This window comes from Ambystoma mexicanum, chromosome 14, assembly GCF_040938575.1.
Source record: "Ambystoma mexicanum isolate Mex_15411 chromosome 14, UKY_AmexF1_1, whole genome shotgun sequence".
NCBI lineage: Eukaryota > Metazoa > Chordata > Amphibia > Caudata > Ambystomatidae > Ambystoma > Ambystoma mexicanum.
The window spans coordinates 287,960,768-287,984,917 of record NC_090940.1 but is presented as its reverse complement, the minus strand read 5'-3'; the positions used below and the strand labels follow the sequence as shown (position 1 = coordinate 287,984,917).

At 49.2% G+C, this 24,150-nt stretch overlaps 1 protein-coding gene across 2 annotated transcripts in view; it reads left to right on the top strand.

Moving 5' to 3' along the window:
• Positions 1–24,150, top strand: part of NEMF (nuclear export mediator factor) — a 1,733,781-nt gene that overhangs the window by 1,199,543 nt on the left and 510,088 nt on the right. For both annotated transcript variants that reach the window (XM_069637407.1, XM_069637408.1), the window contains one exon: positions 1,885–2,161. In XM_069637407.1, the coding sequence (XP_069493508.1) occupies positions 1,885–2,161 (277 nt within the window). The remainder of the gene's footprint in view (positions 1–1,884; positions 2,162–24,150) is intronic.

Here is a 24,150-nt window from a genome sequence, read left to right as displayed (position 1 = left end):
ATGTGACTCTATTTCCCTTTTTTGTTGTTGAAAGAAATCAATAAAATCTGTGCTGATATCTGTTCTTTCGGTACCCTGATGTTTTTTTCCCATCCTCTGCTTCTACCCCTACTGGCCCTCAAGCCTGGTCTATATTTTCAGTCTTTACGACTGATGATATCTATGCTGCAGTTCTCAAACTAAAGTCCGCCTCTCCCAAAGACCCTATTCCATTGGGGATTCTGAAAGAAATACTGCTGCATATTTGCCTTTTGCAGCAGTCAGTCATTCATTTGGTACTGCACCTCTCAAACATGCCATTGTTATACCACTTCTAAAAAAGCCCTCTCTGGATCCTCTTCTACCTATTAACTTCTGGCCTATTTCTCTGCTTCTCTTCCTTATGAAGCTTCTGGAATCTTTGGTCTTTCCTCTTCTTAGCACCTTTCTCGAGGATTAGCTCTTCTTCAACCCCTCATAATCTGGGTTTCGTCCAGGCCAGGGCATTGAGAGTGTGCTGGTGTCCGTGGTGGACGATCTGGCATGGATGCATGATCTTGGCGGAATTAGTGCCTTGGTGCTTCTTGACCTCTCTGCCACTTTTGCCACCATTGATCATGCAGTCCTGCTGGATCGTCCGTCCAGGGCCGGCTTATCTGGGAATGTCCTTACCTGGTTCTCTTAGTTTCTTTCTGGTAGTTTCCAAACTCTTTCTCTTCCCCCTTTCACTCAAGAGGTTAAGGCTATCAATTCTGGTGTTCCTCAAGGGTTCGCTATCTCTCCAGTATTGTTTAATGTTTACGTTCAACCTCTGACCAAGCTCATCTTCTCTCACGGCTTTCTCTGTTACTCATACACTGATGACACCTAGATCCTGGTTCGCCTTGGCCTTAATCTTCCTGAGTCGGCTTACAGGTTCAGGGTTTATCAGGAGGCCGTGGGAGATGGGATGCATAACAACTGGCTCAAGTTGAATGGAGGAAAAAAACGAGGTGTTGGTGGTGGGACCCTCTTCTGCCTCTTCTTTATGGAGTTCTGATTTCTGTCCACCCTCTTTGGGTTCTCTCCTTGTTCCCACTTCATTGGTGAAGGACCTGGGGGTTAACATGTCGCCCACTCTTTCTATGGATCATCAGGTCAGTGCAGTCTGCCAATGTGGCTACTTTCAGCTCAAACTACTTTGTAAAGTCCTTTCTTTTATCCCAGTTCAGCTTCGGGCTCTAGTTGTTGCCGCACTGGTCACCTCATCCATTGACTACTGTAATGCTCTAGTCTTAGCCCAGCATCTATATCTTCTTCTGCGTCTTCAGGTACTTCAAAACTCGGCTGCACGCCTGGCCACGTCCACACCACACTGTGCCCACATCTCTCCTTGTGTTATGCTTCTTCCTGTGGCTGCCGTTTAGACAGTGTGTTCAATTTAAGGCGGCGTGTGTGGTTCACCGGGCCTTTTTTCTTCAAGAGGCAGAATACTTGCAGGCCAAATTCCACCCATATATATTGGGCCAAGCTCTCTCTTCTGCTGAGGCTTGCCTCAATTAGTTTTTTCGCCGCGCCTTGAAAACCTACCCGTTTAATTTAATTAGTTCCCACTTCGTCCCTCTGTTGAGTAGCACCATGATACCCTTGTGGTGAACGAGCACTATACAGATTTAACACAACATTCTTCTCAAAGCATTACTTTCTTTTCGCATACACAATATATTTTAGGACAGTTCTACAAGAAACTCATATTTATAGTATTTGAAAGATGGTTGGCAATAGGGTATAGGATAATATTAGTGGCATTGTTTGGTTACTTTTATTTAATACTACTCCTTAGAACGGTGAAATATTGTAATGTACAATTATCTTTTTACTGTGTTCACACTGTTTGAGTAAAATTTTACTTAACATTTTCAAAAGCACCTGAAGAGGATGAAAGCAGCAGCAGTGAAGAAGATAAAGATGACCCAGAGGAACTGGCAGATGGGAAAATCGACAACAATGAAATGGAGGAACCGGAGGACAGATTAAGTGAGGAGCATCTACCGGAGGAGTCCTCATCTGAGGAAGATGATGCAGTGGAAAAGCAACCGAGTAGTCGAGACACAGGAGAGCTGAATAGAACTGACATTGTCAAGGAAGATGTGCTAAATTTTCCAGACACGGCTATTGATCTGTCCCATCTCAAGTCACAAAGGTACTTCATTTCTATACTCACAGCAGCTCAAATCTGTTTGAAACTGCCTGTTCCATTTTCAGTTGAGGTTTTAAATATAGAACGTTTTTTGGGGGCTATGGGGGGTTATTATTTTATGTACTACAGTTTTGTGTGTTTTTTTACTTTTCACACATTATTTATAGTTGCTGTATTTTTCCTTCCACCTGACCACACTGTGCTATCACCATGCTTCATTGCCAAAACAGGTGTGAACAATAATATTATTTAAGAATGAAATATAAAATGGATAAGAGAAAAAAATATGCTTAAATATACATGAGCCATCCAGAAAAAGCAACACATATAAACTAGGAAAACAAGAAGAAATGGAAACAAATAAAACTATTGATTTAAAACCTGTATAAACAGGGAGTTCCAAATTTTTTTTTATCGGATTTGAAAATCAGTTAATTCTGTAGGAATGAAAATGTGTTACAGGAGACCACCAGGGGGCGCGGAGCATGCCAGACGTGTAAGGCTCACGCTCCTCCTGCCCCGCAGGGCCTAGCGTGCTGTTCCAATCCCCGGCCGGGATTATTTGGTGAAGCCGGAGACGACCTGCGCCCTGGGTGGTCAGTCCCACCAAGGTCGTGGACCTAGCCCGACATGGACCAAGGTGCTAGGGGAAGGCTCCCTGAAGGACACCAACGGCTGCGATCGGCCTACACCGGAGACCCCGGGCATAGTACCCCTAGCTGTGCTATGAACCCCTAGGGGGACCGTGGTGAGGCCCGAAGCATCGGGGACCCCCCCCCCCGCACCCACAGGACATGCCTGGAGATCCAGCATGGGGGGGCTGCGCTCCCGCACCCACAGCCCCGGATGTGTGGAGTGGTGACCCAAACCCTGCCGAGACGAAGATCTGCAGGGGCCCGTTGGCAGAGGGACGCACAATCCGAGCCCCCCACTCATAGTCGGTATACATAAGCAGGCGAGAGGAGGCCAACACCACCGCCGACCACGAGAGCGGCCCACCAGAACGGAGGGGGAGTCCCCCCAACTCACGCTTCGAGCCGAGCGGCCCGAACGGAGACCGACAGGGACGCCGGCGCCTTGGACCATTGCGCGCTGGGGACCCTGGGCGCGTCCTGCGTCCTGCACTGCCATGCCAGTGGCCCCCTGGGAGGCCGCGGTGGGACCAGTAGGGTCAGGGTTCCACCCCCGCGCCCTCTAACACATCGGGAGATCGAGTGCTGGGCACCCTGGTGCACACAACACAGCTCGGGCCCCTCGCCCGCATTCAACAAGCTGAAGCCCACGTGCTGAGGAGGGTGCACGGTGACACCTGAAGAGCCCCCCATCTGACCAGTGGGGGGGCACCAGCCCACGCCCGAGCGAGGAGGCCTGCGGGGCCATCTGTGCGCGGTGGTGCCGGCGAGAAGAGGAGCCAGGGCCTAGAGTGCCGGCCCGCACCGAGGACGACAACGGAGAGGAGGTGAGGAGACAGAGGGGGGAAGTTGAACATTGGGGAAACAGTGGTGGGGTGCTGCCCCCCTAACCACCCGCGACTTTCCCAGGGCTATAACTCTTCCTCCAGCTCCCGCAAAAAGGAGGGACAAGGCAGTATCCACCTCACCAGCTTCACCATATCTCCCCCAGCTGATATAGCAGAGGCCTACAATACTAAGTAGGCCACAGCCTCAATCATTGGAAGCCCCACAGGCCCCCCAGCACAATATCAAGGCGTATAGCCAGATACTTGGTACCCCGACAACGAAGAGGGGCCGGGGCCTCCCTGCTGAACTCTGAGACTCCAACGGGACCGCCCTGTTGGAGGCACCACACCAAGAGGCACCGAAAGAGCAATATCCTGGAGAGGCCCACAGCCACCGGGGCAATTATTTCCCTCTAACGCTTCCGCCGCTCGCAAATAGCTCCGAGTGAGGCCTATGGAGCCACCATGCCCTCAGGCAGCGACCCCTCCCCCCCCCCCTCCGCAGCACTAACGAAGGATGACCTCAAGGACATCCTTCAGGAAATCAAAGCTATCCGCACCGACATACAGGCCTCTATAGTGGACCTCAGAGGACGAGTGGACACCTTGGAGGAAAAAATGGAAGGAATGGAGAATAACCACCTCCAGACAGACCTGTTGGACATGAAATACGAGGCGAGGCTAACAGACCTTGAAATGAGAGAGGAGGACATAATTCTGAAGATGGATGAGTCGAAAACGGGCAACGCCGAAATAACCTTTGCATAATGGGCGTGACCCAGCAAAGAGGGGAGACGGCGGATGATGTGGGGAGGAAAAGGTCTGATCAACCAACTCTTTACATTAGAGGGGGGGCAAGGAAGTCCAGCTGGAGAGAGCACATCGAGGTGGAGGAGGGGGCCCTAGGTCCATTGTGGTGCGATTCCTCCGGTATAGAGAGAAAATGGAGGTCCTGGCGAAGGCAAAAAGGCTCAAGAGCTTTATCTTTGAAGGCGACAAAATTAAGATCTACCAAGACCTGTCCACCCTTACGCTCACCCGCAGAAGTGTGTCGCCCCCGCTCACCCAGTGGCTCACCAGCCAGGACATAAGATACAGATGGTCGTTCCCATTTGCCCTCTCCTTCGAACGAACTGGCGTAGATTACAGGGTGACTAGCGGCAAAGAAGCCACACAAGTTCTCTGAGTACTCAAGAGTGACGTGCCGGAGGATGGAAATGAAGTAGGTACACTTGATTTCCATCCTCTGGCACTTCGGGCCAGAACCCCAGAGACAACCTGAGGGCCCCTGGTCCACAAAGAAGAAGACAAAGGGCAGAAGAAAATTCAGGAAACCAAATACCCCCATGTCAGAGGCTGGGAGGACTAGGCGAATAAGGCCTTCCCATCAGGGAAAGCAAGGACATTACTTTGGCAATCCCGGCCGGGGATACAGAGTTTACGGAGAGACCTGTGGTGTATTGATACACACTCATCCTGGTGGCTTGCCCGTTGGCAGGCGTCCCGAACGGGGAAGGGAGGGAGGAGGGAGATGGGGGGAGGGGAGGGAGGTTGGAATAGGGGTCCTCGGGTCCAGACCCAATCCAGCTCCAAAAGGGAATAGGGCAACTCCCACAGGACCGGGGAAAAGATGAACACAAGGCAAGGAACCAATGACAGACAATGAGAGGAAGGGCCGGGCCGAGACCCTTAGAACAGGCTCCCTCAACGTTAAAGGGCTTAACTCCTCAACAAAGCGCTCTTTTGGGCAGGGAAATGAAAAATGCGAGAGTTGACATTCTCTTTGTACAGGAAACTAGAACAGTCAAGGGGAGGAGAGGGCTATCCCAGGATCTCATGTGGGTCAGACCTTCTGGGCATCCGGCCACACTAAGAGAGGGGGTGTCAGCATTATACTACACAGGAACCATAAACTGACCGAGGTAACCCGATGGGGAAGGGAGGACGGGAGAGCCATGATAGTATCAGGCAATTTACACAACTACAGAATCACCTTAGCCGCCATATATTGCCCTAATGGGGGTCAGATGGGATTCATCCAAGAAGTCCTTGGGGAGGTGTCGGCCAGAGCGGAAGGGCTCCTCCTTCTGGGGCAGTCCACGCTACGAGGACAAGAATAGACTATCTATTCATGGGGCACCAGTACATGAGCAGAATAGAGGCTTCTGAGATCCACCCAGTCAGTTGGTCGGACCACGACCTGGTCTGGTCTGACATTAGCATATAGGGCCTAAAACCCAGGGAATCCCTATGGAGATGTAACGACTTCCTTCTTAGGGATGCAGTCTTTAAAGAGGAGATGACAACGGCAATCAGAGAATATTTTGAACTAAACGATAACGGAGAAGTCGACCGGGAGATAGTATGGGAGGCGGTGAAGGCAACCTGGAGGGGTAGGTTAATCAGTGAAGGGGCTTCCAAAAAGAGGGAGAGGACTCTCCTGGCCCACAGGCTGAGGTCTGAGATTCTCACACTGGAGAGGTCGGAAGGGAAGGGGGAGGCGGAGATGGAGAGGGACCTGGGGATTGCAAGAGGGAAGAGGCAAGAATTGAGGGAACTAGAGATGGGCAAAATGGTAGCTGGACTCCAACACCTACGCCAAAGATATTATGAAAAAGGCGAGAAGGCCGACGCCATGTTGGCAGCCAAACTCCGAGGTCAGCGGGCTGAGAGATGGGTGACAAGAATTGTAAGTGGGGAAGAGGGGGAAAGATCAGATCGGGAAGGCATAGCTGACAAGTTCACTGGCTTCTATAAAACCCTGTATGGGTGGGGGGGGGGGGCAGAGAAGGAAACGCTCGATGCATACCTCAGTGGGGTCACCCTCCCCACTCTTCAAATCCCAGAAGCAGCCGCCTTGGATGCCCCAATAACAGAGGAGGAGGTACTCAAGGCAATATTTGGCCTGAAGCTTGGAAGGGCGCCGGGAGAAGATGGGGTACACTGCGGGCTTCTACAAGGCCTTCTCGGGCCATCTAGCGGGATTTCTGGCAAGTCTATTCTCTAACATCATAACCACAGGGAGGGCAACCCAATCATTTGGTAAAGCATTAATCACTGTGATCTCAAAGGAAGGGAAGGACCCGGCAGACTGTCGCTCCTATAGACCAATGTCCCTCTTGAATGTGGATGCAAAACTATACACCAGGATTATCGCTACGAGGATCAATGGCCATATGCCGGGGCTAATCCACTCCGACCAGGTGGGCTTTATACAGGGGAGGCAGGGGGCGGACACCCTTCGCAAGACCATGCATGTCATGAGGGAGGCGCACCTAAGGGGGATAACCCGGTCCTGGTGTCCATCGACGCCGAAAAGGCTTTTGCCCGGGTGGACTGGGGGTTCTTGCACGGGGTACTTGAGAAGCTGGGTTTCGGGGCGGGGATCAGACGAGCAATTAAGGCCCTATACGCAGCCACATCTGCTAGAGTCACGGTCAGCGGTCACCTGTCGCGCATATTTGGCCTCCAAAGAGGGACCAGACAGGGCTGCCCCCTCTCCCTGCTCCTGTTCGCCATGACCATGGAGATTCTGGCAGAATACCTCAGAGGTTCCCAGATGGTACGGGGTATTCACATAGGCTGCCGTACCTTCAAACTCGGCCTCTACGCAAATGATTTTCTGCTACACCTGAGGTATTCAGACTAGATTGGTCCCCGCTGCCCTGCAGGTCATCGAACAGTTTGCTCTCTTCTCAGGCTTCAGGGTAAACATAAGCAAGTCTTTGATCTTTCCTTTCGCTCCAGATATAGAAAGGAACCTTGCCGAATTGATCCCCCTGGGTTTCCAAATTTGCACTGAGGGTATAAAATACTTGGGGATTCAAATTGTAAGACCCGATGAGGACCTGAGCCAGGCAAACTACCCCCGTCTGTTTGACAAACTCTTCACGCACATGGAGGTATGGGCGAAGGGGCAAATTTCATGGATGGGAAGAATAAATGCCATAAAGATGAACCTCCTCCCCACGGTGTTATACTTTTTTCAGATGCTACTGTTGGAGGCCCCGGAATCCTACCTCAGTGAAGCCAAAAAACGAATTACCAAATTCATATGGCAGGGCCAGAGACCCAGAATAGGATACGAGACTCTCACCCTCCCCAAGAAAAGAGGGAGAGTAGCCCTCCCAGACTTGCGAACATACCATAGAGCGGCCCAATTCAGGGCGCTGGCCCACATCTCAGGGAGGACCCCAACAAACAATGGGTCTATCTCGAAAACTTTTACCTGCACCCAGTCATGGTAGGCGAATGGTTATGGGTTCCATTGAAGAAGCTACCAAAAAGAATTAGCATTGGCAAGGAAGGGTTCTAGAGAGAAGGTGACAACTTGGCCCTCGCCACTGAGCAACATTTGGTCCACGCCAGTCCTAGAGGAAATCCCAGGCCATGAACATTACCAGTCCTGGTTCGACGCTGGTCTAGCTAGAGTCGGGCAGTTGGTGAGGGAGGACACCTTCATAGCGATTCAGGAGCTCGAGGAAGCTTTGGGAATTGGTACCCTCTCCCCGCTCATATATCTACGACTCAAAGGCGTCCTAATGAAACCAAAATTAAAGCCATGTATACAAAGAAAGCTCACCCCGGTCGAAAAAATTCTAGACTCTCATGTCAAAATGAAAGGACCCATCTCCCTCCTTTACGGGGCCCTTATGATCCCACGAGAGAGAACTACCAAAGGCCTCAGAAGGAAATGGGAGAGGGACCTGGGCTGTGGAGTAGGGGATGGTCTCTGGGGACGTATCTGTAGTAGGGCATTCAAGAAATCTATCTCCTGCCAATATAAGACACATGTTAGGGAGAATTCTCTGTTAAGGCTAATTTCCCAGACCTAGTGAGTCCCCCAGCAGCTTTGCTGGATTTTTGGGATTTATTTTTTTCTCCTGCTAAGAGTGAGACTCTTTTTCTCCCACTCTTAGACATGATTTGAGATATCCTTTGACTTTGCAATGTGTTTTATGGGTTATGGGGTCTTTTACTCCATAGGGCTTCATGTGTTTTTGGTATGTGTGTTACACAGCACCCTCTGTGCCGTAACACTGGGGTGTCATAGTGACCCCCAAACATAGACTCCGTACCCTGGGACTGACTACTGTCTCCCAGGGCATGTAAAGTCACCATTGGCTTTACTAGTCCTAAATTGTGAACAGAACCAGTACAAATCATCATATTGTGGGCGTACTGGTAGGGGCAATTCGATTGCCCCGGGGTCTGTTGTTTGAGGGGGCACTGTCCAGTCCCCCCTGAGTGAGTTTTGGCTGGTGGCAGTGGATACTACTTTTTATATTCAACCGCGAATATATTCCTATGGGATTTTCCCATTGTTCGAGGCTAATACTTTTTAACATAGCCTCAAACATACCGCCGGTTTATTTATTTAATATTAATTCACAGGTTGGTATTTTTTGCCAGAACTCGGTTCCAAAATGGCGTTTGTGTTCGCTTCTGTGACTCCAACTCAAGTCGAGCCCTTTGTTCCTCTTTTTGGCGGGCTTCTCCACAGAAGCCTCCTAAAGTGGTGCCACTCTGTCTGGGTACCACAGGGGGTGTGGGAGGGGGGTTTGGCACCCTGGACTGAGTTGCCTCAGCAACTCAAGTCGCACTCTTGTGTGATTGGCCCAGTGGTGAGCCGCCCGGCTCACCACTTAGCATGTTTGAGTGACAGCTAGGACTGATGAATGGGGGTTTTCTGCATAAAAGCAGGGCTTTGGGGACTGTGACTTCAGTCGTCGCCACAGGACCAAAGAATCCGAAGAGGGAGAAGCTGAGCCGACCTGCAACGACGACACCACCGGTGGAGCCCTGCTGAACCGACTCACCACTTCTTCCAACGACAGAGGAGATCTTCATCCTGAAGAGTCTCTTCCTTTGACTGGTGGGGATAACCAGTTTGCCCGCCTTTTCGCCTCCCCTGATCATCTCGTGGCCGCCTTGCCTGTGCCAAGCACCCCGGCAACCGGGATGCCACGTTTTTCCACTACCGCAAATAAAAGGGTAGTACCTTTTTACCGGAGAACTCCGCGGCTGGTTTCTTCCCTGGCAGTGCATCGACCTTCAGCTTTCCTCCACGTCGAGATCATCTCTTCCTCTGGACGACGCCGCAACTTGCATCCACTGCCAGGAACAACTGCCCCCACTGGAGGATTCTCTCCTCTTTCAAGGTACTGTGTCCGCCTGGCCTCCCTCGCAACGGTCTGTTTGGGGTGTCTCGTAAATCCTCAACTTACCACTTGGGTTGGCCCTAGGCTGGCTAACTGAACTTTTCTGAGCTGAACTGATTCCTTTTTAAACTCTCTGCAAGACTTTCCAAGCCTTTTAAACTGTGTGATCTTGGGCGCATTGGTGTTCTACTCTCTCCAAGAGGGAGCCTGGCCTCTGAACTTTTTGCTCACAAGTAGACTTTGACTTTCCTGCTTTGCTGAGTGCTTCTAAAGTATTGTGTTGTGTGCTGTTCCTAATTTCTGCCTTTTCCCTCCCTTTTTCTTAAACCTATTGGAGTGCCATCTTTGGTTAAGCGCTCACCCTTGTCTGGAAATAAGTGGTGTTTACTAAGACTTCTCTAATAAGGAATAAGGGATGTATATATATTAATAGTGACTGTGATTTTGAACTTGCTTATAATAATAGTGCTAGAGTGTTTCTAAGTGTGTCTTTAAATAAATAATTATATACTTGATACCAAAGCTCTGGTCAGTGTTTGCTTGTGCTACTGTATGGTGGTACCTATCTTGTATACTCTATATACTATCTAACTCTTCTTGAGAGAAGTCTGGCTGCTCAGCCACAGCTACCAGGTAAATCTGGGTGGTACAGACTGCTACCAATTGGGTGTACTGCCAACACCTGTAGTCTTAAGCCTTTTGCAGTGGTCCCTAAGGGAACTGCACAGGTTTCTGCCTAACACATGCCGTCAAACTTCTTCATTTCATAGGTGGCAGTACGACCCGATCACTCTCTCTAAGATGTTCCCAGACGTCGACCTGGTGTGCTGGCACGGATGTGGGGAAAAAGCCAACTACTGGCACATGTGGTGGTCATGCAAGAAGGTTCAAGCTTACTGGGCAGAAGTCCTAAGCTGGCTAAGGGAGGCGGGAGAGGGGGTTTACCCACAAGACACAATCCTGTTAATGTTTGGTCTGCAGCTAAGGGATGAATAATGGGAAAAACTCCTGGACCTGACACACTCGTTACTCTTGGCAGCTCGAGCTAGAACATGGAAGAGGGCTGCCCTTCCCACGAGAAGAGTGTGGGTAGCAGTGGCTTAGGACATTTATTTCATGGAAAGACTCACAGAGGCGATACAGGGCTCAAGTACCCAGATAGAGACGGACTGGTTACAGTTCATGGAGGTGTTTGGCCACGCGGAGGAAACGCCCAGAGAACCTCAGGGGCCCACGACCTGGCCCGAAACCATCCTTAGCACATAACACCTTGCTCTGGACTTGGGTGAGTCGGTTAACCACCGACGGCCGTTAGCCCGGTTGGAGTTGCCCAAAGAGACGTATTATGGACAAGCTGTTTTTGTGTCCCGAGATAATGGGCGAGGGGGGAGGGTGGGTGAAAACATCAGGGAATTATGGTTTGTTTGTAGAGTTATGCTGGGCTTCTGCCCAAAAAATTACAGGCTGTAAAAGCTCTCTGTTGCCTTTAAAAACCAATAAAAATTGATTTACAAAAAAAGAAAATGTGTTACAGATCTTTCCTCTTTCAAGGAGATGTATTGATGTTTTTTTGGGCACTAGGGCATTCCTCTATCTCGCTCTCTTATATTGAACCTCCACCCTAACTGAGGTGTCCCTAACCCCCACATTTATAGATCTAAAAGGTTTTGACCCCTACTGTCTAATATCGGCCTTGTACTAGCAGTGAGGAACTAATGGCCAAACTGCCTTTTCTAATGGACTCCATTCTCCCAATGATTCCTTTTTTTAAAATATTTTTTTAATCTTTTCATTGAAATTCATTATCACAAACCAACAGCATGCTGTCAGAATGACAAACAGTTCATCCTAGGCCGATAGTAGGCCCATTCGTCCAGAATGAAAAACAGTTGTATAAATACTGGTTCTAGGGAGAGACCATATGTGATAAAGCCATACACTCCTGAACCCCGTCCCCAAACACCTTGACCCCCACCTGCACCCTCCCTGCATATGCATAATAACCAAACAAGTGAAATCCATACAGAGAATAGTCACTGAGGTTAACGGGGGTATTGCCCGCCCCTCATGAGTTGGGGGATTCGCCAAGGCAAAGGCACATGGTCCAGAGTCTGTCTCAGTCCAACAAGAGTCCCGCTATCTGCGAATGACTACATTTTAATTACTGGTTATTGATCAGGTCGTGATGGTCCATTTCCATACAGAGTGTGACGGGGCATACTGACAGAATGGGAACATGTAAGAAATTAGGTAGCCATTAAGGAAGTGGGAGGAATAGAGCAATAACAGTGGTGGCAGCGCCAGTCAGACCCCACAGTACCCTCCATGCTCACAACAGGTTTAGCCAAAACACGCCCGACCACATCCAATCACAGCAGGACCCCCTTGATGGCATGGTAGTGGAAGCAATTCAAATATAGGGGTCAGCAGGTTCCCAGAACCGATCGGCCTGCACAGACCCAGACAGAGGTCTGAAAGTATCGCATTCCAGCAAGCATAGTCTGGCTAGTTGTGTCCACCAGGAGGATTTAGTAGGTACAGTGTCTGATTTCCAATAAAGGATCAAGAGCTTGCGGGACGAGAAGAGCATGATGTGTGAATGAGCTTTCCAGGTCATGGGGTCTTCAACCCATTTCTCCCTCTGAGCCCCTAACAGCATAAGGCTGGGGGATAACTTGAGCCCAGCGCCGCGAATGCGAGCGACCTGCCTATGAACCATTCACCAATATGCCTCAATCGTTAGGCAGGACCCTAGAGACTGTTCCGATGCCATCAAAAAAGTCAAACAAATCCCCTGAATCAAGTGTGATCTCAAGGTCAATGGACCACTGAATCTCTAATGTGTGATTGCATCTAACATTATTGGGGGTGCAGATGGTGTAGAATGTACCCAGATGTGGGAAGGTCGTCCTATTCTGCTCCTTTTCCAGCTCACCCGCTGTATGCCCAGCTTGCCTAGATTGTACCGTTGTATGCAGAGAGATCACTGCTAGTAAGATCCTATAATGGAGCCAGTCAGTTTCACCTTTATTAGCACCTGCCTTGCTTTGAGAAAGTGAAGCGGGGTCGCCCCATCATACAAATTCATCACTCTAACAAGCGGCCACATAGTATCTTGGTTAGGGTGCAATCTGTGGCCCAGCCCATATGACGGGAGTGCCCGTATGCTGATCCACGCCGGTGCTATCCGCGTGGACAAGCCCAGTGCCGCCCTAAGTCTGCGCCACTACACGAGCGTCGACCCAACAATCTAATGCGTTCTGATCCTGCCGGCAATTGGGCTGGCGTAATAGCCAGGACCTCAGATGGGGCGTACGGCGCCAGGAAGGATAACTCCATGGTCCTCTAGCTGGTCGGGGCCTCCAAGTTAAGCCATCGCTTGGCCCAGCTCACTTGGGTGGCCTGATATGTCTGACATGCCGGCACAGCCAGTGCCACGTCTGCTTCAGAGGCTTGAAGAACCTCCAACTTAAGCCACCCCTTTTTGCCCCTCCAGCTAAACTTGGACATATACAGGTCTAGTTCCTTGAACATGTGGCGTGTAGGGGTGAAGGTTAGCATCATAGCCAGATGGATTAACTTTGATAGGGAATTAATTTGGAAGGCATTGATCCTGCCTGTTAGGGATAGTGTGAGGGAGTTCCATCTGACCAGGACTTGTTTGATTTTTTTGAAGGATCGGTGGATAATACAGATCTTAGACGTCACTCAATACAGGACTAACATTCACTCCGAGATATTTGATATAGTGCAATTGTAGCCGGAAGGGGTTAACGCCTCCGGGATCCCATGGAATGTCTGTTGTCAACGGGAAGACCACTGATTTTGGCCAATAAATCGTATACCCTGCCATGCAGTAAGGTCATAAAATTGCTGACATACACTAGAAGGTCATCCTGCCCCCCCCCCTGTAGGCCTGACCACCTGGGATCAGCGTGTAGCATTGCTGCTAGAGGCTCTATAGTAAAGGCATATAGGAGTGGAGAGAGGGGGCACCCCTGCCGCGTACCCGTATGAGGGGAGGAGCCGAGGCAATCCGGCAGGTATAAAGGAGTTTGACCAACTCAGTGAACCCGGGCGGGAAGCAGTAAGCCTCGAGCACATGAAACGTAAAGTCCCATTGGACCTTGTCCAATGTCTTCTCGGCGTCGAGTGTTAAAATGACATCTCCCGGGTTCTGCCTTACCAGCGATAATGTGGAGCAGACAACGTACGTTATCAGCAGAATGTCTGCGATGAATGAAACCAGTTTGATCTCTGTGGATCAGCATCGGGAGGATCCACGCAATTCTCTGCGCCAGGCATTTGGCAAGTACTTTAGCGTCAGCAGTAATCAAGGAGATGGGGCGGTAAGACCCACAATCCCCCGGATCTGTCCCTTCTTGTAGAATACCACAATGTTGGCTGCCAGCATCGTCCCCGACAAGTGGCAATTGATACAGGCACCCGAGAACACTAATTCAAGTATTGGTGGCAAGCAATCCATCAGCGGCTTGCGTAAATCGATGAGCAATCCATCGGGACCGGACACCTTGCCCGCTGAAAGGGACCCAATAGCCCGGGTAATCTCAGTGGCAGAGATTGGGGTGTTGAGACCGTCCACTTGGGATGCACTGAGTGTAGGTAGTTGAATGGTTATGAGAAACTCACAGATACGGTGGGCCATGATTGGTTCGGGCTTCGCATACAGCATACTATAGTTCTCTGCAAACTGCCTATTTATATTTTGGTCCCCCTCAAGTGCTTTCCCACTCTCATCCTTAATATAGAGCTAATGATTTGTGTCGCCAGTCTGGTACGCAGGGCCAGAGCTATCAGGTGCAGAGGTCTATCCGCTTTCCGAAAAAAGGTTTGTGACCAGCCGGTGAAGGACTTCTGGATGCGAGAGGCAGATACTCGCTTCAGCTCTGCCTGGAGTCTGGTGATCTGTGCAAATTTCTGTGGATCAAGAGTGCGTTTGTGTTATTTCTCATTGGTCAGGATATCAGCCCTTACATGTGACTCCCGATCTCCCCAGGTTTTCAATTTGTGACCACCTCGATATGCACTGCCCCCTGATGAATGCCTTATAGGCATCCCAGCAATCGAATGCGGAGTAATCAGGGGTCAGATAGGTCTGCCAGAACAAATTGACATTGCCTTCTAGGTCCTCAAGAAAGTCAGGGTACCCCATGGCTCTCAAGTTGAGGCGCCACAATGGTCTCCTGCATGGGATGTTAGGTAGGTTGATGCGCAAGAGCACAGGCGTGTGGTCAGACAAGGTTGTAACTATTATCACACCAGTGGATCAGAGAGGTGGCGTTTCAGGGGACTAGAATAACTACCATGGCGTTGCGAGTAAAAGGTGTTGTTGCGCTGCTGTTCATGTGCAAGTCTCCAAGCGTCAACAAGCTTGAGATCTCCCATAAGGGATCTAAGAGTGGCCAGCTTGCGCAGGGTAGCATAGTGGGTCAAGGTCATCCCCTGTTGGTCCCACGAAGGATCTAGCACTATATTCAAGTCACCCGTGACTAGCGTAAGGGCCCCCATGAAGCGCACACACTCTGCAAAGAAGTATGTGAATTATGGTGTGACCATGGGCGCATATATGTTGAGTAGGGTAAGGAGTTGTTGCTGTATGCGGCCCTGCAGCAAGATATACCTACCATTCTTGTCTGCCTGCATATTGATAACCTGGAAGGGAATGCGCTTGTGAATCAGTATCAATACCCCTCTTTTACCCTGGCATGGGGAGTGCACCACTACCACCCACACGCAGCACAGTTTCTCAGATTCAGCAGCATTGAGGTGGGTCTCTTGCAAAGAAATAACATCTCCCTGCATGTTGCGCATGTAATTTAGCAACCGTCTCCTTTTAATGGGGTTCCCCAGACTTTGAACATTTAGAGTCAGCGATATAAGAGAGGTCATTGCATCGCTATGTGGGAGGGCTAGGGGGCGTATTCCTATATTCTAGACCCCGTTTAGCACACAGCACCCTCAGGAACACAAGAAGCATATGCAATAAGTGAACCATAACAATACAAACACCCAAACCTAACATCCCATAAAAAATTGGAATAAAGGAACTGCATCCCATTACAGAGAAGTGTAAGCCCATGCATGGGAGTGGTGGGGGATGACATGAAAGCCCTTTCTGCACCCAATGCATACCACGCCCCAATCCAAGGAGCGCTGGCATTCTCGCCATACATGAACATTGGTAAAACACTGAGAAAGTTAACAAGGCCAAACCAAACCGGACCGGGGGAGGTTCAGATAAGCCCAGGGTGGTGAGCAGAGCTCCGTGGGCATTCCCACCCAGAGATTGCCAATGGGTCCAATGAAGCAAAAATAAGGGGACCTGCGCCAGACGAAAGGAGAGGCCCATCCGCCATGTCACCAGGAGGCGTCCGAGGAGCATTGAAGATACCCCCTGCCGCAAGCAGGATTGTTCATTAGGATCTACGAATTGAGAATCAGAAAGATATCCTCAATGAGCATTGGTTAGGCAAGTACCGCAATCATCATGTCGTTGGCCCCTCTTGATTATGCTCGGGGCCCGTTGGCCGTCTGCCCACTCTTCCATCGACCTTTCGGCCGCAGTTGGCGCTGCCGTTCAGGTGGTGTGCTCAGCTTGTACCATGCCCCATTGGCAGGGTCCGCCGATCCTGGAAATGGAGCTTCTCTTGGAGAAAGGAATATATGAAGGATTCCAGGTCCGGCCCCTCTGCATGTTCTGGGAGCCCGAGCAGGCGAAGTTTGATCCGACTGAACGTGTTCTCTTTGTCCTCCAATTTGGTACCCAGGCATTGCACCTCTTTGATTAGGCTGTCAAGGCCGGTGGCAGCCATCTCATAATTATCTACGAGTGAGCTGATGCGCTGCTTGCTGTCTGTGGTGCGATGCGCCATTGCATTCAGCCGGGTGTGGACTTCTTGCAGATCCCGTTTGATGTCTTCCACAGTACAAGGTATGTGTGAAAGTGCGTTAGTTCCATGGGTAATCTCTAGGCTCCTCCAGAAAGGCTGTGATGGAGTTGACTGATGCTGAGAGACAAGATTACCAGTTGGTAAAAACTGCTCTCATAACCTGGTTTGGGAAGACCCCTTCACAATACCTAAAAGGTTTATACACCACAAGAAGATGGATGGTAACTTGTGGGCCACTTGCATGTGTGAAAGCCTTTAAAACCTAGATGGGCGGATTAAGGGCTACAAGGCGAGTACTTATGAAGGTTTGAGATGCATCTTCATGCTTGAACTTATTTTTGATGCCTATTCCTGTTAGGCAGAATTATATGCAGTACCCTTTGGGAACACTAAACACAATTAAGACTACAAGTGAAAGTACAATTTCACCTTTGGTACAAGCCTGTACTATGCAGTTATAGTGGTAGCAGTAGCGGAGCAGCCAGATTTATCTCAAGAGTAAGTGAACAGTACAAATAGTTACACAAAGGACAGCAATCACTATGATTCAGGAAAACACGGACTCAAGGTTTCTAAGTAGAAGAATATATATTTATTTACTCAACAGTTGTATAACATTTCACTATTCTAAGCAAGTGAAAAATCCCAGTCATAAATACACCACATCACTTCCCTTAAATTCCTGACAAGTTAAACTCACAAAATGAAGTGGGAGCAAAATGGCACTCCAGCAATTTAAAAGGGAGGGAAAGACAAAGTTATTAGAAATTAGGCAAAACCAACAGGTAAGTACTGAGGGCAATTGAACAAGAGAGAATACAGTGAGGAGATCAGCTAGAAAAGGCTTGGGGCCAACGACAATGGGTCAAAAGTCTTTTGCTCAAGATCACACAGTTCAGGATAGTTTGCGGTAAAGTTTGTGGCACAGATTCCAGACCAGGTTGGTTGGTAGAAAAGTTAGTTCAAAGAGAAGAGAAGGACAAGCCCTCGGATTGGAGAAAGATTTCAAACACTTTCACTGCGGCTTACCGAAACAGACAACCGGATTTGCACAGTACCTTAAAACGGAGAGGGAGCTGTAGCTGAGGTGGACGTTCCTGGTGGTTCCGGCAGTCTCACGGTTCCTGAAGCGACTGTTGGACTGACATGAAGTAGGAAGACTGGAGGCTCTGGCGCCACCCAGGGAAGAAGCCAGCAGCAGAGCAAAACAACAAATAAAAGGTGCGCTCCTTAAAACCCAAGCAGGGTCCGACCTTCCTGGCTATCCGGCCCACTGTAGCTCTGTACAGCGAAATCGACCAGAGGAGGGGTCCTAGCTTGTAGTTTGGGCGAACTGGTTGGTCCCACCAGCTCAAGGGAATAAGTTTCCTGGAGGATCTTCTCTGTCGTTGGGTTCTGGCGATTCGGACCTGCAGCAGGGCTTCACTGGGCGGTTCAGTCGTGGTAAGGGTCCTCTTCTTCCAGTTCCTCGTTGGTTCTTTCGTTCCAGTGGCGACTCTGCTGTTCCAGTCCCAGAGACCTGCTTTTTATGCAGTTTTCCCCCATTCATACAGCCTGGCTGTCAATAACACAGCAGGGTAGCTGGCCTGGCAAGGCTAGTCCCCTTAGCCAATCAGACAAGAGTGCGACTTGGGTTACCACGGGAACCTATGGCAGGGGTCTGAAGATCCCTCCCTCACATCCTGCCTATCTAGACTATCAGGCGCCTTAAGGAGGGCTTCTGTGCAGAAGCCCGTGAAAAGACAGCGAACAAAGGAGTCATCCCCAGTTGGGCGCGCAGAGAAAAACACGAAAAAGACATTAACAAAAAGAAATGGCGAATAAACCCAGCCGGAACCAAAATAAAATGTATTTTTGTCAAGCGGGTTTATGTTCGAGGCTAATATAATAGCCTGAACCAATACCACGTTTATATAATATAATCGCGGTAGAAAAGTTAGGGTAGATACCACTGCCACCAGCCAAGTCTTAATGTTAAGGGAGCGAAACAAGGCTCCAAGAGGTACAGATAAAAAGGGATAAGAGTGAACCCTTTCCAATACTCCCTGTAAGATGGGGGGTACTTGGTCTGTGGTTTAAAGTGACTATGTACAGTTAATGGCAACTTTACCTGTTTCTGGGGGACAGTAGTCGGCCACAGAAAAATGGAGTCAGTGGGAAATCTCAAAGACAACCCTGTGTCACTGCATTGAAGGTGCTGTGTAACACACACAAAAAGTGGTGCACATGGAGTAGGTGAGGCTCCAGTGCCCAAGATCACACAGAAAGTAGAAATACACATAGCAAAACACATGTAAGAGTGGGAAAAAGGCTCACACGCTTACCAGGTGGAAAAAAATAAATCCTCGAAATCCAGCAAAGCTGCTGAGGGACTCGGTAGGTAAGGGAAATCAACCATTTCGGAGAATTCTCCCTAACAGTTCCCCAGAGTTGAGACAGCACTTTGCTAACTGTACAGGTACTGGACCCCAAGAAGCTAGCACTAGCTGCTGACTTGTGAGTGGCCAACAGGGCTACTCACAAGTATGCTGGTGCTCCTTGTTAGGGAAAATTATCATTCTATGGCTAATTTCCCTTACCTATAGAGTCTGCAGCAGCTTTGCTGGATTTGAAGGGTTTTTTCTTTTTTTCTGCTAAGAGTGAGACACTTTTTCCCACTCTTAGGCATTTTTGCTATGTGTGTTCTAGGCTATTTTTGTGTTTAATGTCTATGGGATTTTCTCAACCCCATAGGAACCATCTTTATGCATATGTGTTACACAGCACCCTCAGTGCAGTGACACAGGGGTGTTGTAGCGACCCCCAAACACAGACTCCATACCCTGGGACTGACTACTGTCTCCCAGGGCAGGTAAAGTCCCCATTGACTTTACTAGTCATTTTAATGAACTAAACCAATACAAACCATCTTACTATGGAGGTACTGGAAAGGGTTAATAGTTTTTCCCGTATGTTCATTTTCGAGAGGGTACCGTACAGTCCCTCTCTCAAAAGTTTCTGGCTGATGGCAGTGGTTACTACCGTAAATATTCGACCGCAAATATTTCTCTATGGGATTTTCCCATTGTTCGAGGCTACCACTTTTTCTAACAGCCTCTAACATACCGCCGGTGCATTTTAATATTAACTTGACTCTGGTAGGTTTTATTTGCCAGAACTTTAATATAACTTCTTTCTCGCGTCTTTCTCTAAACTCCTAACCCAAGTCGGGGATCCTTTGCTCATCCTTTTGGCGTGCTTCTGCCGAGAAGCCCTCCTTTCGGCGCCAATGAATCTGGGGTGGTCCATTGTGTGGGAGGGGGAGTAGGACCCCTGGACAGGGTTGCCTCAGCAACCCATGTCGCACTCTATCCTGATAGGCTGGAGGGTCTCCCGCCAAGATGACCACTCCACTGTGTGAGTGACAGCTAGGCTGTATGAATGGGGATCTTTTTGCATAAAAGCAGGGTCCTGAGGACTGGAAGAGCAAGATGTCGCCACTGGAACTAAGAAGCCGAAAAGGAGAGAAGCCAAAGACATCTGCAACGACTGAACCACTGGTGAAGCCCTGCTGCAGCGTCTCACCACTTTTCTCCACACGACGAGAGAGGATCTTCATCTGCAAGAGCCTTCTTCCCTTGAGCTGTTTCATTGTCTTTGCTGTAGCAGTACGCAGGCCATATTTGGGTGCTTTGTTTTTTCATGTCGGTTGGGCTGTATGGATTCAAAGATGCAAAATATTAGATTTATTTAAATGGACAATCACTCTTCTACTCACTGTGCGTACCGCTGTCCACCATAGGTCTCAAAAGAGGCGGACGAGTCCAGAATTTAAGTAAGCCTGATGTGACCCAGCTTCCCGGCTGTACAGCGCCACGCCGCGATCTCTGCACCGGTGGGAGTGTTTGAAGGCGGTCACCAGTCACGATGAGAGCAAAGTGTAGAAAGACTGTAGCCCAGTCTCAGAAAACCAACAAAACAAACAGGCTCCCTGCAGCACCACAACACTGGAACATACAGCGCAAGGCTACTTAATAAACGCAGTCCTTTAGCAAGGAAAACTGCTCGGTCTAAAACATACCTGTATTTAAATAAATGAAAGGCGTCATTGCGACTTCTCAGCACTGAGTGCGTGACTGTCAGAGAGCACCAAAGTATTAACTGAAAAGGATACGGTACTCAAAAGGATACAGGTGGTAGGGTCTTCCGGATCCCTGTTCACACGATTTGATAGTTGTGAAGTCAAGTTAAGACCTTCCAAATGATACAACTCTCTGACTGGTAAAACAGGCAGAGCGATGGATCACTGGAAAGGGCGTGGGTAAGGTATAGGAAGTCAGCCTAGAACAAAATAAAGTATCATGAATAACTGCCCCAACCTGAGTATGATGGAATAGAAAATGACATGAATGCACACACTGACCTTGAGTCTAGGGCAGAAGAATCCAGCAGAGTCTCTTGAGGAAATCCAAGGTAGAACAAACGACAAGGAAGGGAAGATTAGTAAGGGAGACTTATCCCGAACGGAACGAGGCTCACGCTAGATACCGGGTTGATGCACCACAGGATAGCGTCCAAAGTACTGTTCACTGTCACCTTCCAATAATCCTTGAAAAGCTTCCTTCCCACGTAGAGTAAAGTATAGAAATGAATCAATCCCCCTGTTAATATCACAGGTGCAGGAGTTGGAAATAGCGCTCTTTTTATGGTATAAACAAAGTACACACGGTTCTGTACAGCCGCGAAGAAAATAGCGTGTGCGTGTGGATTTACACGCGATTAGGATTCACGCAGTCCAGGCCAACAGCACTTGAAGACAAAGTGTGCGTGTGGATTTACACGCGAGCAGGACTCACGCAGTCCAGGCCAGCAGCGCTTGAAGACAACATATGCGTGTGGATTTACACGCGAACAAGATTCACGCAGCCCAGGACAACCGTGTTTGAAGACAACGTGCGCGTGTGGATTTTACACGCGAACAGGATTCACGCAGCCCAGGACAGCCGCATTTGAAGACAACGTGCGCGTGTGGATTTTACACGCGAGCAGGATTCACGCAGTCCAGGCCAGCCGTGCTTGAAGATAGCGTGCGCGTGTGGATTTACACGCGAGCAGGATTCACGCAGTCCAGGCCAGCCGTGCTTGAAGATAGCGTGCGCGTGTGGATTTACACGGGAGCAGGATTCACGCAGTCCAGGCCAGCAGCGCTTGAAGATAGCGTGCCCGTGTGGATTTGCACGCGAACAGGATTCACGCAGCCCAGGCCAACCGCGTTTGAAGACAACGTGCGCGTGTGGATTTACACGCAACCAAACAGCTCCAGGAATCAGCGTGTGGCGGAAAACGCGCTATAGAAGGCCCAAAAAGTAGCTGTAGTAACCTGCAAGGATGCAGATCGGAGGTTCAGCTACACAACGCCAAATGATTCGATCAGAAGCAGCGAGTGAAGTTTCCACGCTGCTTAAATACGTAATGCCGTAGTTCACGTGACAAAGCAGAATACACGTGAAGTTAGCGACGTGAAAAGTGCAAACGTCGTTTTCCCGGCAACGTATCGAACAACCGCCATTTGGAATAGAACGGTCTAGCTGTTCTACGAGCGTAGGAGGTAGGACCACGTCCAGCATGCATGACAGTGCCATCCCCCAAAGGGGCAACCTCTCCCCTTCTCGTGTGAAAACGCTTCAATAAAGCAGGAGCATGAATATTAGAAAGAGGTTCCCAGGACCTATCTTCGGGACCATAGCCCTTCCAGTCCACCAGATAAAACGGCCTACCAGAACGTAGTCTCATATCCAGTATGTCCTGTACCTCGTATTCATCTGAACCCCGCACAGAAATAGCAACAGGCCGTACAGGCAATCTAGTAGCTTCAGAACATGGCTTAATGAGTGACACGTGGAATACGGGATGTACTCGCCATCGTTGTGGCAAAGCCAGACGGACAGCAGCCGGATTAATTACTTTGAGCACTACATACGGACCAATGTATTTAGGCAATAATTTCTTTTTGCCTGGAATTCTCAAGTTCTTAGTGGACAGCCATACTTTCATACCAGCCTTGTAGACAGGTGCGGGTACTCTATGAGCATCGGCATAGAACTTGTCGCGTCTTTTAGCCTGCTCCAATTGCTGCTTCACTTTCCTCTGTAATTTCTTCAGATCACGAAAAGTACGGCCTGCGGCAGGAGTATCCAAAGACAAGCTGGAATCCAAAGGTATTGATCGGGGGTGTTGTCCATAAAGCGCATAGAACGGTGAAGTGCCTATGGCACTATGATAGGAGTTGTTATAGGCGAATTCAGCTGCCGGCAGGACCGTGAGCCAATCCGATTGGTACTGCAGACACAGACACCGCAGATATTGTTCCATAGTGCAGTTGACTCTTTCGGTCTGTCCATCAGTTTGAGGGTGATAAGCACTGGACATTCTATCATCAATCAGTAATGCAGATGTTAGTGCTCTCCAAAAGCGTGACGCAAACTGTGAGCCCCTGTCCGTAATGATTACTGACGGTAGACCAAAGAAACGAAATATATGTTGGATGAGTAGGTCAGCCAGAACAGCAGCGGTTGGTAAACCAATACAGGGAATATAAAGAGCCAATTTAGTGAAATAATCCACTACAACCCATATGGTATCGTACTCCTGGTTTGGTGGGAGTTCTACCACAAAGTCCATAGATATCATGTCCCATGGTTTGTTAGGGACAGGTAGGGACTGGAGTAAGCCCACTGGTTTACCAGGAGTGTTTTTACATTGGATGCATACAGAACAAGTTGATACATGATATATGACATCTTTTGACATGGATGGCCACCAGCACCATCTTTTGAGCAGTTCTAGTGTTTTCTTCCGTCCAGGATGGGCTGCGATCAAGGAATCATGATTCCACTTGAGGGCTTTATTCCGCGTTGAAGACGTCGGTAGGTAGAGCACTCCTTGTGTGAATGGTAAACCGTTATGTACGTCCAGATTCATATCCTGGATAACTTGTGGATGTTTTTTCACCCACTCTTGTACTTCGGTTTTTAAGGATGGTTGAACAGAACAACTACATATTACATGATCTGCCAACAACTGATTCTGTACTTGTGCTTCTTCCTTCGCCTCTTCACTCATACGGGACAACGCGTCCGACTTAACGTGTTCTCGGACGGACGATATGTGACCTGGAAATCGTATTGGGCAAAAAAGACATGCCATCTGGCCTGTCGGGCCGTAAGGCATTTCATGGATTTGAATGCTTGAAGATTTCTATGGTCAGAGTACACCAACACCTGATGTTTGGCCCCAAGAAGATGATGACGCCATTCTCGGAAGGCATCCTTGATAGCCAGCAGTTCCCGCTCAGTGATGGTGTAGTTTCGTTCATATGGGGTAAGTTTGCGAGAGAAGAAAGCCACTGGGTGCTCCTCCTTGGTTTCTGTGCAAACTTGTGAGAGTACCGCTCCAGTAGCGACACTGGATGCATCCGCTTCA